Source organism: Zingiber officinale, chromosome 6A (assembly GCF_018446385.1).
Source record: "Zingiber officinale cultivar Zhangliang chromosome 6A, Zo_v1.1, whole genome shotgun sequence".
Lineage (NCBI taxonomy): Eukaryota > Viridiplantae > Streptophyta > Magnoliopsida > Zingiberales > Zingiberaceae > Zingiber > Zingiber officinale.
Genome location: NC_055997.1, coordinates 136788553 through 136804265, shown reverse-complemented (window position 1 = coordinate 136804265; position 15713 = coordinate 136788553). Strand labels below are relative to the sequence as shown.

Here is a 15713-nt window from a genome sequence, read left to right as displayed (position 1 = left end):
GATGAAAATCTTAATACTTCCTTTACGAATATTTTGAATTCTCCAAATACGGAAGGAAATTCATCTTCTCAAAATACTCGCACTCCTCCAAATATCCAATATCCTCATATTTTCTCTCACCCACAATATCCTCCAAATGTTCAAAATATTTCATATGTTCCACAATATTCTCCAAATTTTTCAAATTCCCAAAGTTCTCAAAAATTTTTACAACCGTGGAATCCAAGTAACGCCGCCCCAGCTCCATTTAGTATGTATCCATCCCAAGATTGGTCAGCAATGGGTAGCCAACTTGGGATGCCTTATCCTTATGTATTTTCTCCTACTCAACCACCTGTCATACATTCGAATGAATCAAGAAGGGCAATTATTGATCCATCTATTAGCGACAAAGAATCTCTAACACCATCATCTGTTCCTGCAACTCAGTTGCCACCACACTCATCACAAGAGGAGCGTGAAGTTGAGCTGGAGGAAAATGAATCGAAACGAAGATTTTGGTCTGTCGATGAAAATATGGTCCTTGAGAAGTCATAGGCAACTATAAACACTGATGCAATCATTGGTAATGATCAGAAGGATCAAGCTTTTTGGAAACGTATAGCTGATTACTACAACAAACATCGACCCACTGGATCTATGATGAGAAGTTATCAGCGGCTGAAATCACATTATTATAGGTTTGCACCAATGGTAAATGAATTTTCTGCAACTTATAAGAATTTTTATATTCATCGACAAAGCGGTTGGAGTGACGAGAATGTGTTGGAGAATGCATTGAATATGTGGAAAGTCAACAACAAAGGCAAGGATTTTAAGTATATGCATGTGTGAAGGGTTGTCAAAAAATATGAGAAATATACTCCACAATCAGTTGCTCATTACTCTAACAAGAAGGCAAGGACATCCGAATCAGGGGGAAACACTTCAACATCAAATTCAGATACAAGTGTTGATTTAGATGACTCTGAAGTCCGCATTCGTCCTATAGGGCAAAAGGCAACGAAGAGAAAGGGTAAATCTAAAGCCAGAGAGGGCGACGCAATGTAACATAGCATCGACAAAGAATGACAAGATATTAAAGAATATCAAATTCAAAAAATGACTTTGCGGGAAGCTGAGATCTTTCATAAGGATTATGAAATTCTTATGAAGGATATCAGTGAGATGACACCAGGACAACTTTATTTACATGAGAAAATGGTGGAAAAATTAAACAGAGACATGCTTGGTGTAGATGAGTTTACGTTTATTTTTAGGACTATTATTATAATTTATGTCTTTTTATTTGATGCACTATAATACTTATGTATTTTTTAATTATTAATGTTGTTTCATGTTAGTAATTTATAAATTTAAATTTTATAAAAAATTAATGGTGTATAATGTAAAATATGAAGGAGAAATGAGAATTATATATAATGAAAAGTGTGGGACCCATGAGGGAGTTGTTGAGAGGTTTTTTGATAGTGGAATAATGTATGAGGTTTTTAACTTTTGATGTGATGCAGACGTGGCAACGAAGGATCTCTCAATGGGATCTATCCACTATGGATGCTCTTAGAGCATCCACAGCGGAGCTCCCACTGCAGACGTGGCAAAATGGAAGAAGCTCCCTCCCATTGTGGGAGGGAGCTTTTTCCCCATTGCTAAGAAACGGTTTCATCTGTATGGAACCGCTTCTTCACCAATTTTTTTTTTTTAATTAGAAAATTATTTTTAAATTAGGAAAAAATATATATATGATTTGGAGGTTAAAAAAAATATGAGACCATGAAGTTTCATGTTAACAATTTATAAATTTAAATTTTATAAAAATTTAATGGTGTATAATATAAAATATAGAAGAGAAATAGAAATTATATATAGTGAAAAGTGTGAGACCCATGAAGGAGTTGTTGAGAGATTTTTTGATAGTGAAAAGATATATGAGATTTTTAATTTTTGATGTGATGTAGACGTGATAACGAAAGAGCTCTAAATGAGTTCTAACCACTGTGGATGTCCTTAAATTCGTCTATCAAATTAATTTAAAATATAACTTGTATAGATTTAAAAATCGACATCTATAATATTCTTCATATTTAAAATTTAAATGTTGATTTTCTTATAGCTCCTATCACGCAAGCTGTTGCTAAGCTTAGCTTATAAGCTCTAATTTTGGAAAAAAAAAATATGATAAATCTAACTGAGTCTTGGTTGACTAGTTCAACCATAAAATTTTTCTATCAATTATTAGGATAAATTAAAAAGTACTTACAACGGACGTTTCAGAAGTTCAGCAATTCTTAATTATGTGTCTCATTTGAAATTTTTTTTTTTTATAAATATATCATAATTAAGGATTAAACCACGGATACTTAAATGACAACTTAAATACTCTATTACTATATCATAACTACTGATACTTAAATGACAACTTAAATACTCTATTACTATACCATAACCCCAGAGAGAGCTCACAATTAGTTATTGGGCATCACCGAAATATTCAAGGGAATATCCTCCCTTTGAATTTCTAGCATTCTTAAAAGAGATACTAAATCACAATCCCATAGGAATGAGCAGAGCAGTTGTACTAAAATAATTCATAATTCTTATAATGTGAAATAATGCAATTTTATCTAGGAATTGGAAACGAAAAAGAACTATAGTGGTTAAATTCAATAATGATTCAAATAAACCTAATATATTAGGAAATAAACTACATTTATTATAAAAGAAGAAAAAAAACCAATGAGCATATGATAAAATACATTGAAAAGATAAAAAAATCACACAGAGACATAGAATTGGTAATAGTCAATTTAAATTTAAAAAGTTAACAAGTAGTAGAGTTGATAATATAGTCCATTTAAATTTGAAACCTAACATGATTAAGAATAATAAATCATGTGAAATTGAAACGCAAAAGTGAGAATAAGGATAAAATTGATATAAAAAAAAGTTCAACTAGGTAATACTAAATTTGGGATCAAACTGTGAATATCTAGGTAACAACTTAGTGTCCTTCTACTGTACCATAGCACCAGGGGCAAGATGAAATTGATACTAACTTAGAAGTCATCATATCTAATACAATTGATGAAAATGTTTTTTGTTTACCAAAATCATTCACTAAGAAAAGTTTCTTAGTACTCATTTACTTGAATTCAATAAAATAAAAAAAATAATCTCTAAATTGTCACACTGAAAGATATAGATTTTTTTATGAATAGCATCAGCTTACTCCATCTATTACTCCACCTATTGTATTGATATTATATTTGGTTTACATGCTTCTAGATTTTTCAATAATTATGCTCAAAAAAAAGTAAAATGGTTAACCATATGAACCTGTATTTTACAACCTTGCTGAAAATAGCAAGAAGACCATTTTCTTGGTCCTTGATCCGAATAATAATATGAAGACAAACATTCTCAAATGCATAGGCTAAACTATTAATTAGTGGATTGATAAGGAGTATTACACAGTTCATTTTGCTTTATTTTATAGTCTACAAGTTTCAGACATTAGAACCTACAGAGATGAAACCATCACCATGTAATTACTGATCTAAGAAAACATAAAGGTTTATGTTTATATGCAAATGATTATTATCATGTCCTATCAGGCATCAGTTTACCTATACAATTGCTATCTACAAATGCAATGTAATTAGTTCCTGCCTGGTTTGCAAGGTCTAATGTAGAAATTAAGAGCCAAGATGCTTAATGAGTCAGTAAATATTATGAGAAGAAACTTTAGCACTTGAAAGTTAAGAGGTACTTCTTTAAAATATGAGAAATTGTGATAACTTTTGGGGTCAGAGTTTGCCTATGAAATTGACTATGATCAAGGAAGCTGCTGCACTTTCACAAAGTCAAGAAAGAAGCCCAACCCTTCAATAGAACATGGAAGCTGAAAAAATATTTTAAACACTACCTAGATAAGTGTTCATAATTCCATATCCCTATCAGAAAAACAGGTAAGAAATAATGAGAATATGCTGGTTAATGAATTACTTTGCTTCAATGTTCAAACTCCAGATTTTCAATGCCACGCAACACCAATACAAAACTGTAACATATAATGGACTCATCAGAATATCAATATATGGATATCTTCATTTGATTGTTAAGCAATCCATACGTTAGAATGGACATTGGACAACACACATGATTGCAATTATCCTAGCAAGTGTTAAAGATATCTATTACTTCAATGTGTTTCCTCACGGATTAAAAATAGGCAAAAAAAAATAGGAATGATGGAACTTGCTCAAGATAGAGGAATAGAAACTTTTAGAGAACAATCGAAAATCATAGAAATTTTTTTTCCTTTGTTCGAGAAAACGAACTTTATTATCTGCGATCATTTCAATTTACAACAACCAAATCGACAGCCAAAGCGTCGTTTCCCATCACCAAGATCACGAATTTATACAAACAAGGAAAACAACAACAGAGAGAAGTATGAATTAAGAGGAGGAGGTGTTTAGTGCCTTGATCTTGAAGCGGTACCTGGGGGCGCGGGGGATGGCCTGGCTGGGGCCGAATCCGAGCTGGCCGTGTCCGGTCATCATGGGAGGGCCGTCGTCGTAGAGGTGGCCGAGGAGGCCGCCGCAGGAGTCGCAGAGGAGGCGGGTGCGCTTGCGGTGGATGCCCCAGTAGTTGCGGGTCTCGAAGAAGGGCCTGATGCGGTCCTCCTTAACGAAGCGGAGCTTGGAGTCGTCGACCCAGGAGAAGGAGATGCTGCCCTTGTTGCCGGCCTCGAAGTAGACGTCCGGCGGGTACAGGTGCGCCGCGCTCAGGTTGAGGTCCACCCCGCACTCCGCACACCTACCAGGACTTGGGTTAAACTAAAACCACACACACAAAAAAAGGGGAGAAAATCGATTAGGGTTTTGATTTACCGGTAGATGTTGGCCATGGCTGATATCGTAGAATCGTGGCGGTTGTTGACCGGACGAGGAGGACGAACGACGTCGGTCGGTCGGTCGGACGTGGGATCGATGGAGGGGGAGATTGGAATGGCTCGAGGAGTATGAAGAAAGCAGACGCGGAATGAAATTTCTAGATGTTGAATTGCGGGATTGTATTGGACCGCACGGTTCGGATTTGACTTTGAAATATGGTGAAAGAGGACTGGACTTGAAAAAGTAGGTAAATTATTAGAGCGTGAAATGTTTTTTTTAATCAACGTAACGAGGCCTTCGATCCAACTAATGACGGCTACAGATCAGTCATTCGATAAATTGAAGAAGGTAGATGGATTTTGACATCGTAAGATTTAAATCGTCTTTGCATAGGAATTATCCTAGCTTCTTAGTATCATATATATGGAGTAAATCAAAAAACATGAGAGTTGCAATGATTTTTTTAAATACCTGCTTCTTACAACCACGTAATTATAACAGTAAGAACATCCTTAATGGAATGTTAAATGAATATTATAATATCCATTTAACATCCTCTAATGAAATGGGCATTATAATATAATGAGCATCCTCAAAATTTTTTAATATTTTCTTTTTCTTTTTTAAATTATAAAATTTTTAATATTATTCAAAAAATTAATAAAAGGGATGAATAAGTAGATAGTGGGACTCATAAATAATGAGTGTTAATGTTAAAAAGGATGTGAGTGAAAGAAATATGTTGTTATAATGAGTATGTGACAGTGTGTCCCATATTTTTTGATGAGATAGTGGATATTATAACGAATTAGCGTTACGGATACTCTAATATACAATTTTTTTAATATAACTGTTACGGATGAAGCGTCTTATTTTAAGAATAAATCATAAAATGAGTTTTTAGTTTTTCCCAAAATTTATTATGTGAAAAATACAATACAAATTTATTAACTTGATGATTGAACAAGGGAGTTCATCGGAGAATAGAGAGATTGCCAGTGACATGATTTGTGACAGACACTAATGAGAGGTACTGTTACACTTCGATTGGTCTTAAGGCGATGTACCCCAAAGGCCAGATCTCTTGGTCGTTAAATGGTGATCGTAATTAGTTGTGATTTATCTTTAGATTTATTGTCATAGTTTGGATTAGAACATATAGTCAAAAGTTATTCCCCGCTCGACGCTCAACAATTTGATCACTTGCCTACTGTCAACGGTCTCAGGATAGCCTTTGACTATCCATCCAGACCCAAAATATACTTTAGGGAGATGATAAATTTAGAGAGGCATCACAATCGATTATGATCAAATTACGACCATAATCCAATTATAATTATAAATAGTTTAGCCAATGGATTTGTATATTTTGTACGTCATCTCTCTATTCAATATCTAGGACAAAATATTTTCTATCAGCGATTTTTTTTTGATAATTTATATATTTAATTTTTTTAAATCATTAATTTGAGTGATCGACCGCACGAAAATTTCCTATTTATTATCATGATAAATTAAAAAAAACTTTCATCAAGACCATCCAAATAATTTTATTCTTAGATTTATTATTTTAAGGAATGTGCATTATTAACTTTTTACTACCCTTCTGATTTAGCAATTCCAAGAAAAATCGCTACCGTTACCCAGCTGGAATTCTAATTTTAAACGTGTAATTAATCATTCGGAGCACCGTAGCCGAGGCGGCACGAAGGAACCTATTGTTTCGTAGGAAACGTGTCGATCAAGCCAGACAGTTCAGTGGGGGAGGTCCCTATGTACATTATCCCATGTCAAAAAGCGTCTGAGTGGTTCAGTAGAACAAACAAAGACAGAAGAAGAAAAATGTAAAAATTTGAGAGATTTGAAAGGTTCGTGTACTTTAATGTTTATCAAAGAGATACATGTATGTTGTGATCATGCCGAAATTTCAAACTATTTGTCCATGTCAGTGTAACTAATCATGGCGTTAATTATTTGACCAATGTAGACAGGGTGAGGGTCGGAAGTAGGAGGGATCATTTTGTTGGTCGTGGCTGACCTCGACAACTGTTAACATAATATTTCGACTTAGGCAAATGACTTCCGACTAACTTAGAGAACGTGACTCATGGTTTATAAAACCATGATCTGCTCGAGCTCATGATTTATAAAATCGCAATCCGAATCAAGTCTGATATGGCTGAATTACTCACTTATTATTATTATTTTCACCAATTTTATTTATAGGGATAGCAATCGATCGGGTTCGGGTCGGATTCTATATCTTCCGTCCTCATACCCATCGGGTATAGGATCTCCAATGGGTATACCCATACCCATTAAAGGATCGGATATCTTTTATAATTTTAATTTTTCTTCTTTCTATCTAACTATTATCATTCTACAAAAATATATTAAAATTAACATCCTATTAACAAATATATATATAATTAAAAAAATAAATTAAACATCTATATTCTCCTCCTAATATCAACAAAAAATAATAAATTGATTTTGAAAAAAGAAAATTTTTTTTAGTATATATATATATATATTATTTAATCGAGTATTCGGGTCGGGTATCGGGTATTGATAGTCCCTCCATACCCTCCTCCATTCGGGTCGGGTATCGGATCCTCCATCGGATTCGGGTGGAATTGTCATCCCTAAATTCTAATAGTCAGTATCAACTGTCACGCCCCAGAGGAGTCCCTGCCCGAAGAAATTTCGGCAGCACCTCCCTTGTACGACGGACAATCTGAAACTTCTACATAACACATATACCTCAACCACAGGCGGCTGGAATTATAACAATAAATAAAAACAATCACCACGCAGTTTATATAGATATTCAGCCTCTGACTGTCACAACCACGCAGTTAATAATAGTAATCACAAATAATAGTACTCTGACTCGAAATCCACCCTACTCAACTACACTCGTAAAGCTCAAATCTAACGAACTCACCTCTTCTGCCGTTCAGGCAGACATGTAGTAGAATAAAATCCAAATCATACCAAAAGTCCATCAAACGGAAGGATTCCATACAATATCCATATGTAAAAATCCAAAACAAAACTAAAACAAAGTCTGATAGAGAAAAGCTAAAATAAAATAACAACTCAAAGCTAGCAGAGGACTAGCACTACGTGCTGTGGGAACCAGCGACTGGAACTGCTCCTGACAGCCTCAACCTAAAAAATATATCAACAATGGAAGCGGGGTGAGTCCAACACTCAGCAGGTACAACTGATATGCATAATAAAACAAATAACAGACAACACTAATCATGCGTACAGTCTCCTGAATACGAGAAGGATAAATGCAACTGAAACGAAATCAGGAGATAATTGTACTAACCGGAATCAAAGTACAAAGGTAACAGGGTCGTCAGACCGGGGAAGTCATAATCCTGTATGCATGTCAATCATATGCATCCATATAAATGCAGCAAGTAAATGCAGCAATCACAAACAATAAATGCAATAAATGCATATGGTGTCCGTGCACTCTGACATCACTGCTCCTGATGAGCAACAGAGTGGACGGAATGCTGTCGGAGTACTCCTGTCCTCTGACCTCAAATTATAAATGGGGGAGCTCAATGCTCTCATCTCCCGGTACACGATGACGGAGAGGATATCTCTGCCGGCTACCACGTTGAGTCATCTGACCAACGGAGTCAAACAAAGTCCACCATCTGCCGGCTACCACGCTGCTACACTAAATGCCAACAGAGCCAAACAGAGCGGAACTGACTGCCGGCTACCACGCTGAGTCACCTGACCAATGGAGCCAAACAGCAGAACCGCCACACACCTGCCTGATATACCACTAACCCATGGGTGGTGGTGGTGTGTGCAGTACATGTAACTGGCGATGGGCTCAACCATAGTGGAGCCGACAATCACACAGCATGCAATCATGATGCATGACACTAAGCATGAGAATCTCATGAATAACATAGTAATGACCATATAAATAATACAAAGTGTGTACCACTGGAAGATGTATCAGATAGAAGGTACACAAATCAGATAGGGCATCAAATAAATCCTAGATCCAGAAGATAACATAGCATGTGGTTGGGTCACTACCTAAAGCATATATGATCAGCTAAATAATATGCAGTGCAGAATAAATAAACAAGCAACCATGTAACTATCATGTAGTGACCAACCGAACAAAATGATTACACAATCACTGCTATATGTTAAACATATTATTATGCATATCAAAGACATAAGTCAAAGTACTCGCCTCCAATAAGAAATGGTCCAATCCGATAATCGAGATACTCGTCTCGCGTCAAAGTCCTGTGTTATTAAACAAAGGTCTAGTTTAGCTAATTCTATCATACAACAATTAGCCAAACTAAATTCTAATCCAATTAAGAAATTTTAAATTGGATCCAACTAATCAACCCAATACACTTAACGAACTCTAATTAAATAAAACCAGTGGATCCACTAGAGTTAGTTCCTTAACCCTAATCATCCTAGCTTAAGGATTAACCTAACAAACGAAATATCACTCACCTGAGTTGAATGCCTCAGTCGAATCTCACAGCCACTAATTTGTACTGATATCAAAGAGTTGTGGGCTAGAATTTCTGCCGTTAAGGAATGTTAGCTGCTGGAAACAAAACAAACAAACCACATCAACCATTTTCCTTCCAAACCATGTTCCAAAAACATAACCTGAACACTTTACCTCTTCCTTTACTGCCTGCAACGACCAAGGACCGAACAAGGCTGATGCTGGGAACCCTAACGCCAAAAACTCAACTGAAGTGAGGCTAAAACTAGGGCACAGAATGTACCACTGGGCGGCAATCGAAGGCAGAAACAACAGTCAGAAATCGGGCGACGCCAGCACCCTATAGTCGAAGTCGATTGTTGGGGTCAGCGGCAGCACAGAGGAGAGGAAATCAGAAGTCGACCCGACCTAAGGCAGAGGAAGTCGCGGCTGTGTAAGCTGTGGCTAGGGCCCGAACATCAGAAGGGAGCTCGGACTGCCGGCAGTGGTGCTCGGGTCAAGAGTCGGCGGCGGCAAAGCACAGTGGCGATCGAGTGATGATGGCCGACGATCGGGAGGTAGAGCAGTCGGTCGGCTCTTGCTCTGCCGGAGGAAAGGAAAAGACTCAGCCGGCGGGCTCGCCCGTCGCCGACGTTTGGGTAGGGAAGAAGAAGAAAGGCGGCGTCGGCGAAGATGCTAGGGCACACTGGAGAAGAAATCAGGAGTCGGGCGGCTCTGTGAGTTGCGGCGGCGGCGCTGGGAATCTCCGCGGCAAGGCTACGGCAGAGGAGGGCTTCGGCGAAGAAGAAACCGCCGGGCCGGCGGTTAGTGCACAGAGATCGCGCGTGAGGAAGAAGGCTCGGCGCGCACGATGAGATGAAAACGAAAGAGAAATCAGAAAACGAATAAAAAGAAAAAGAATTAGAAAAGGAAAAGAAAATAAACTTTTCTTCACATAAATGGGTAGCCTAAACAGACTTTTCCGGGTCCCGTTTTTATCCCCGTTCACTCGTCCATACGAGTTCCGGAAAATTCCCGAAAAATTTCCAAAAATTCCTGAAAATTCCCTTATTAATATTCGTCTAATTTTGGTATTTTACATCAACAAAGTTCAACTACATTCAACACTAAATTGACGCGCTAGCGCGACATCGTAAGCATGAAATGCTTTAATCTTCTTTATTTTTCATCGTTGTAAACGCAATAGTCCATTCCTCCAACTCATCAACCCCCTTTAACTTTGAACTTAAGGCTACGTTTGGTAGGGTGTAATCTACCTTGTAATGTAATCATGATTACATTACAAGTTGATTATTTTGTTTAGTTTAATTTTAAACTTGTAATGTAATGTAATGTAATCTGAATTACAAAAGGTAGTGAAGTTTTGTAATCTGAATTACAAAGCAAATACTATGTAATCAGATTACATTACGAGGTCATCGTTTAACCAAAATTTAAGTGTCGAATATATCCCTAGTCTATCGTGACTGCCATCCACTGCCGCCGGCCGCCGGCGACCACCACCGACGGCCGGCGACCATCGCCGGCGGCCGGCGACCACCGTCGGCTGCCGGCAACCACCGTCAGCCACCGCCGGCAACCACCACTCGCCGCCTCCACAGCCACCGCCGCCTGCCGTCGCCATTGCTGGTGACCACCGCCGCCGCCGGCGACCACCGTCGCCCGCCACCGACGATTGTCGCCGTTGCCGGTTGCCGGTGGCGCCTGTCGACGGAGGAGGCCAACGGCGACGACCGTTGGTTGCCGCAAGCTCCGGCAGAGGTGCGGCGGCCATCGGTAGAGGTCGCAGGATATTTTTGTCATTTTATAATAATACGAATTACATTCTTTATAAAAAATAATTGACACCAAACAAAAGAATGTAATCATCCTTGTAATCAAAGATTACATATATTACATTACCAAACATAGTAATGTAATCAAGATTACATTACATTACATTACAAATTTGATTACATTACAAGCAAGATTACATTACACCCAACCAAACCTAGCTATAGAAACAACACAATCGCTCAATTCCATTGGAAAAGCATATGCATGCACATCTCAGAATGCTCAGAATGCTACAATAAAAGAACATGGGAAGAAAAGGAGATGAGAATCAATAGCACATTTTGGTTAACTTTCTCATGGGATTAATTTTTAGTTTATATTGATGTATGAATGACAAGGTGATTATATGAACACAGTCAATTATTTTAACCTAACAATGGCACCATAACTCGAAACTGATCAACAATCAGTGCCACAAATAATGATTACATGCTTCACATCAACATGAACAAACCCACTTAAAACAACCACACACTAGTATTTCGTATCCCCTCTTTGAACAAAACGAAAAAGAAATAATAAAAAAAGTTAAAACTGTTTCAAATTAGAACCATGAAGAAGAAGAACAAACAAAAGGAATTCTATTACCTTTTGAAAATTCACAAAGAAACTTCATAAATGGACCAGCGATCTTGTGTTCCTTCAGCTTCTATCAACAGATTTACGACATATTCACCAGCCTGAAATATTTGTGAAAGGAAGAGTTAAGACACTCATTGAATTAATGAACTCAAAAGGAAACAACTCATGGCTACTTTACTCACTTGGATTCGACCAAGAATTGCCAAAGACAGCCATGCCCCCGGAACCATTGGCAACCTTCGAAGCATCGATGAACGAATACACAGCTCGGCTTCCACCGTGATCCTGATCGACGAATCGCAACTCGGAGCTGACATCCTGAAACAGGTGATCATCGCTTACAGGGGATAGATTACTGCTCTGGGGAACCAGTTTCTCAGTCCTGGCTCTCTTGGCATTGAGGCACTCGGCCTCTTCGGATTCCGCATTGTTTTGTGTTGGATTCGCCTGCTTTCTCTTAGACCGAGCCCTTCGGTTCTGGAACCAGTTGTAGACGTTTGTCTCAGAAATCTGGCCGTGCTCGGCGAGCTTGGCGGTGATGTCCTTGATCCCCTGCTTGTTCGGAGTGCCGCTCCCTTGGTAAAAGATGCTCTCCAGAATCTGAAGCTGCATCGGCGTCGGCGTCCAGCGCTGCCTCGCAGAGATCTTGGAGCTTCCACATGCCATTGCAGAGTCCGAGTACAAAGAAGTCATTCCCATTCCTGAAAGCAATGACATATTATTCGGTAACCCTTGAATCAACGGATTGAATTATTGTGGAACAAAACGTCTACTATTGTCTTAATCTCTCGCCGAGAGAGATCGTAATGATTTCGACATCAACCACTCACATGCCTTTCTGCAAAAGTCAGACACCTAGGTTCCTAGGAATTTGCCCTCGCAAGAACCCTTTTTGAAGCTGAAAAAAAGAACCTAGAAGAAAGAAACTAAAAAAAAAAAAATCTTGAAATCGCTTTATCAATCAAAACAGCCAAAAAAAATATCGCTTTATCAATCAAAATTGGCTGCCGGCGTACAAATCAAGATCCAAAACTGCAGCATTAGGGCGCCAAGATTCAATTTTTACTGGCAAAATCACCACATTGTAGACGATGAGAAAAAACATGGATTCAACTAAAAGAAAAAGGAAAGGTAAAGATCCAATTTTTGGACGGCGCTTGAATAAAGAAGGAGGAGGAGGGGAGGAAGAACCTGTGAAGGATTCCTGGCGCAGCGTGGTTTCCCTGTGCATCTCCGCGAGCTGCTCGCAGATGGTGGAATAGGCGGCGATTTGCCGCCTCAATGTCTCTATCTGATCATCCGTCATAACCTTCCCACACAGAGCTGTATTTTCCATCTTGAATCCACAGCTTCCGAGCGAGGATGAGTGAGAGGAGGCAGAAGAAAAGTGGAAATCAATAATCTGAGACTCTGAGGTATAGAGTCAAGATTCGCGTCTAGGATGAACGGTCAGATCGGGACAGGGTGGACGGAAGTTAGAAAATCTAATAATGGTTTGAATTTGTAAGGTGATCTATCAAATATTTAATGTGATTTAAAAAAAAAAGGAAAAAAAATCCAATAAATTGCACGCTTAACATATGGAAAGAGATAAATAGATGACAAATTTAGGAAATATATTTGATTGACTGATTACATAAAAGATAATAGTAATACTTAAATAGGTATCAAATATATTATACTTACAAAAATGTTTTATTAAATTTATGATTTTTAGTGTAAATTTGTGCAAATCCTAGCTTAAATAATAAATAATGTAATTGATTATTTGAACATGATTTTTTTTTCCAAATTTTACTAAAAAATTGAAGATAATAAATAAATAATTTTGTACACCAATATATTTGTCTTGTTATTACTGTACTATCAACTCCATTAACTAATGACAATTTTGTATGATTACTACTTCTTAATTAAGATAGCATGTGATGGATAATGTTATCCATGGAAATTTTAAATTAAATTAGATTTAAGTAGCTAAAACTTTTACATTAATAAAATGAGTTGGAGACTTTAGACTAAAACAATGTTTTGTGGACTAAGAGGACGAGTGTAGCTTGTTAATGTGGTCAACATTATTAGATATGAAAGATAAACTTTTATGATAGTTTGGAAATTAAACTACATATATTAAATATTTTAAGATAATAAATTTTAATTTGATAAATACAAATTTGAAAGGATTTTCTTGATTGACCCAACCAATTAATGTTATATTATCAATTATACAACAATGATAGTAAACGGTGCACATAATAATGATAAATCAAGAAATTATAGTTGATCAATTTAAGAAGGATTTTTTTCCTCTAATAACAATTCTATCATAGCCAACTCAATCCTATCATAATGTTTCAATTATACAACAAGATTTATAGCATGTTCCTCGTAATTAATGTTCTATTCGATAATATAACATGTTAGTTTACTTTTAATTCTTTCATTTGACTTAATTATTTGGTAGTACACGTATGATAAAGAGTTATTGTTTGAAATTTAATCCAAAATCAAATAATTATATCATGGATGAGAATTTTTAAGGGAAAAAAATAAAAGATCTCTTTAACTAATTAAACGACTAATTTTTAATCTTGCTAAATTATATATATATTTCCTCTAATACATTTATATCCCTTAAATATATTACAATATTCCCTAAATACTTAAATATATTTTATTTTAAAATTTTCTTTTAAATAGACATTATAACCTAATTGAGAAGTTTGTTTTTTAAAAAAAAATAGCTTAAAAATTATAACATAATTAGAAAGTCAACCTTAGAAAAAAAAATCTTAAAAAAATATTTTAATTAATTTTTTAAATTCAAAATTTAAAAAACATTAAAAAATAATATCTATTATTATTTTTTAATTTTGAATTAAAAAAATCAACATTTCCTTATATAAATTTTTAATAGACATACTCCATAAATATTTAAATTTATTTTATTTTTAATTTTTTAACTAAATATTATGACCCAATTAAAAAAAATCTAAATCCTACTATTGAAATATTTTTAAAAAATTAACTTAAAAATTATAAATTTGAATCTTAGAAATAAAACCTTAAAAAATATTTTAATTATCCACGATGGATTCGTAGGTTAACATGGCCGTATAATATAATATTAACCTTGTTAATTATAATTTTGTTCGAAAAATGCATGCATGCATGCATGCATGCATCGTCATGATCTTTTTCCCACCACCAGCCGTTCCCTTCCTTTATTCTAATCTTCTATGATCACATGCACTAACTCCAAATCTCGTCCTTTTCGCATTGTCAGTATCTGCTGCCCTCAATGATGGAACAAGAAAAAAATAAGAAAAACTGCTTGGGAAATCGAGGGGCACTCCCTTGGTTTTGAGATGGTATACCAACCTTTGTTATCGATAAATTTGAGTCGACCAAAATTTAAATTTATCAAGCTTAAAAATTAATTTTGTTAAAAAATTAATTAAGTATTATTAATAAAAATTAATTAGATATTATTTTTGGAATTAAATATGAAGATAGATAAAAAACTATTATAATTGACTTATAAAATAGGATATTATTAGGACATCTTTAATAATGAATCAAAAAAATATTAGAGGAGAAATCCATGTCATACTAATTATTTCCATTGATTTGGCTTGTGTTTGACCAGTTCATAGATCTAGATCATGCTTTCCAAGACTAGAGTTGTTTGACGGTAATCTAGCTAGGATTGCACTGTTGGCATTCGGGGTGATCAATAGGCAATTTCGACTTGAATAGCTAATTGTTAAGCCATTAATTGAAAAGAATGAAATAAACTAAATCCGGTCAAAAATCAAGAGATGGGTAACTTATAAACGTATATGAAACCGAGCTCTTTGTAGGCTCGACACATATCA

At 36.1% G+C, this 15713-nt stretch overlaps 2 protein-coding genes across 3 annotated transcripts; both read right to left on the bottom strand.

The window, feature by feature from the left end:
- Positions 1-4321: 4321 nt before the first annotated feature.
- On the bottom strand, positions 4322-5087 carry LOC121994461 (uncharacterized protein At4g08330, chloroplastic-like). Its single transcript, XM_042548483.1, has 2 exons — positions 4896-5087; positions 4322-4821 (listed from the first exon to the last, which is right to left on the bottom strand). Exons 1-2 carry the CDS (start codon positions 4910-4912, stop codon positions 4461-4463), a joined length of 378 nt encoding a protein of 125 aa, XP_042404417.1. The 5' UTR covers positions 4913-5087; the 3' UTR covers positions 4322-4460.
- A 2923-nt stretch (positions 5088-8010) lies between these two features.
- Positions 8011-13218, bottom strand: LOC121998261 (WUSCHEL-related homeobox 8-like). 2 transcript variants are annotated; one of them, XR_006116464.1, is made up of 4 exons: positions 13027-13218; positions 12018-12536; positions 11842-11933; positions 8011-8072 (listed from the first exon to the last, which is right to left on the bottom strand). XR_006116464.1 is itself a non-coding variant. In XM_042553096.1 (3 exons), the coding sequence occupies exons 1-3, from the start codon at positions 13169-13171 to the stop codon at positions 11926-11928; spliced, it is 672 nt and encodes a 223-aa protein (XP_042409030.1). In that variant the 5' UTR covers positions 13172-13218; the 3' UTR covers positions 11531-11925. The 2 variants fall into 2 exon arrangements, 1 of the variants encoding a protein (XP_042409030.1); XM_042553096.1 differs by lacking the exon at positions 8011-8072 and having other exon boundaries at positions 11531-11933.
- Between the last annotated feature and the right edge of the window lie 2495 nt (positions 13219-15713).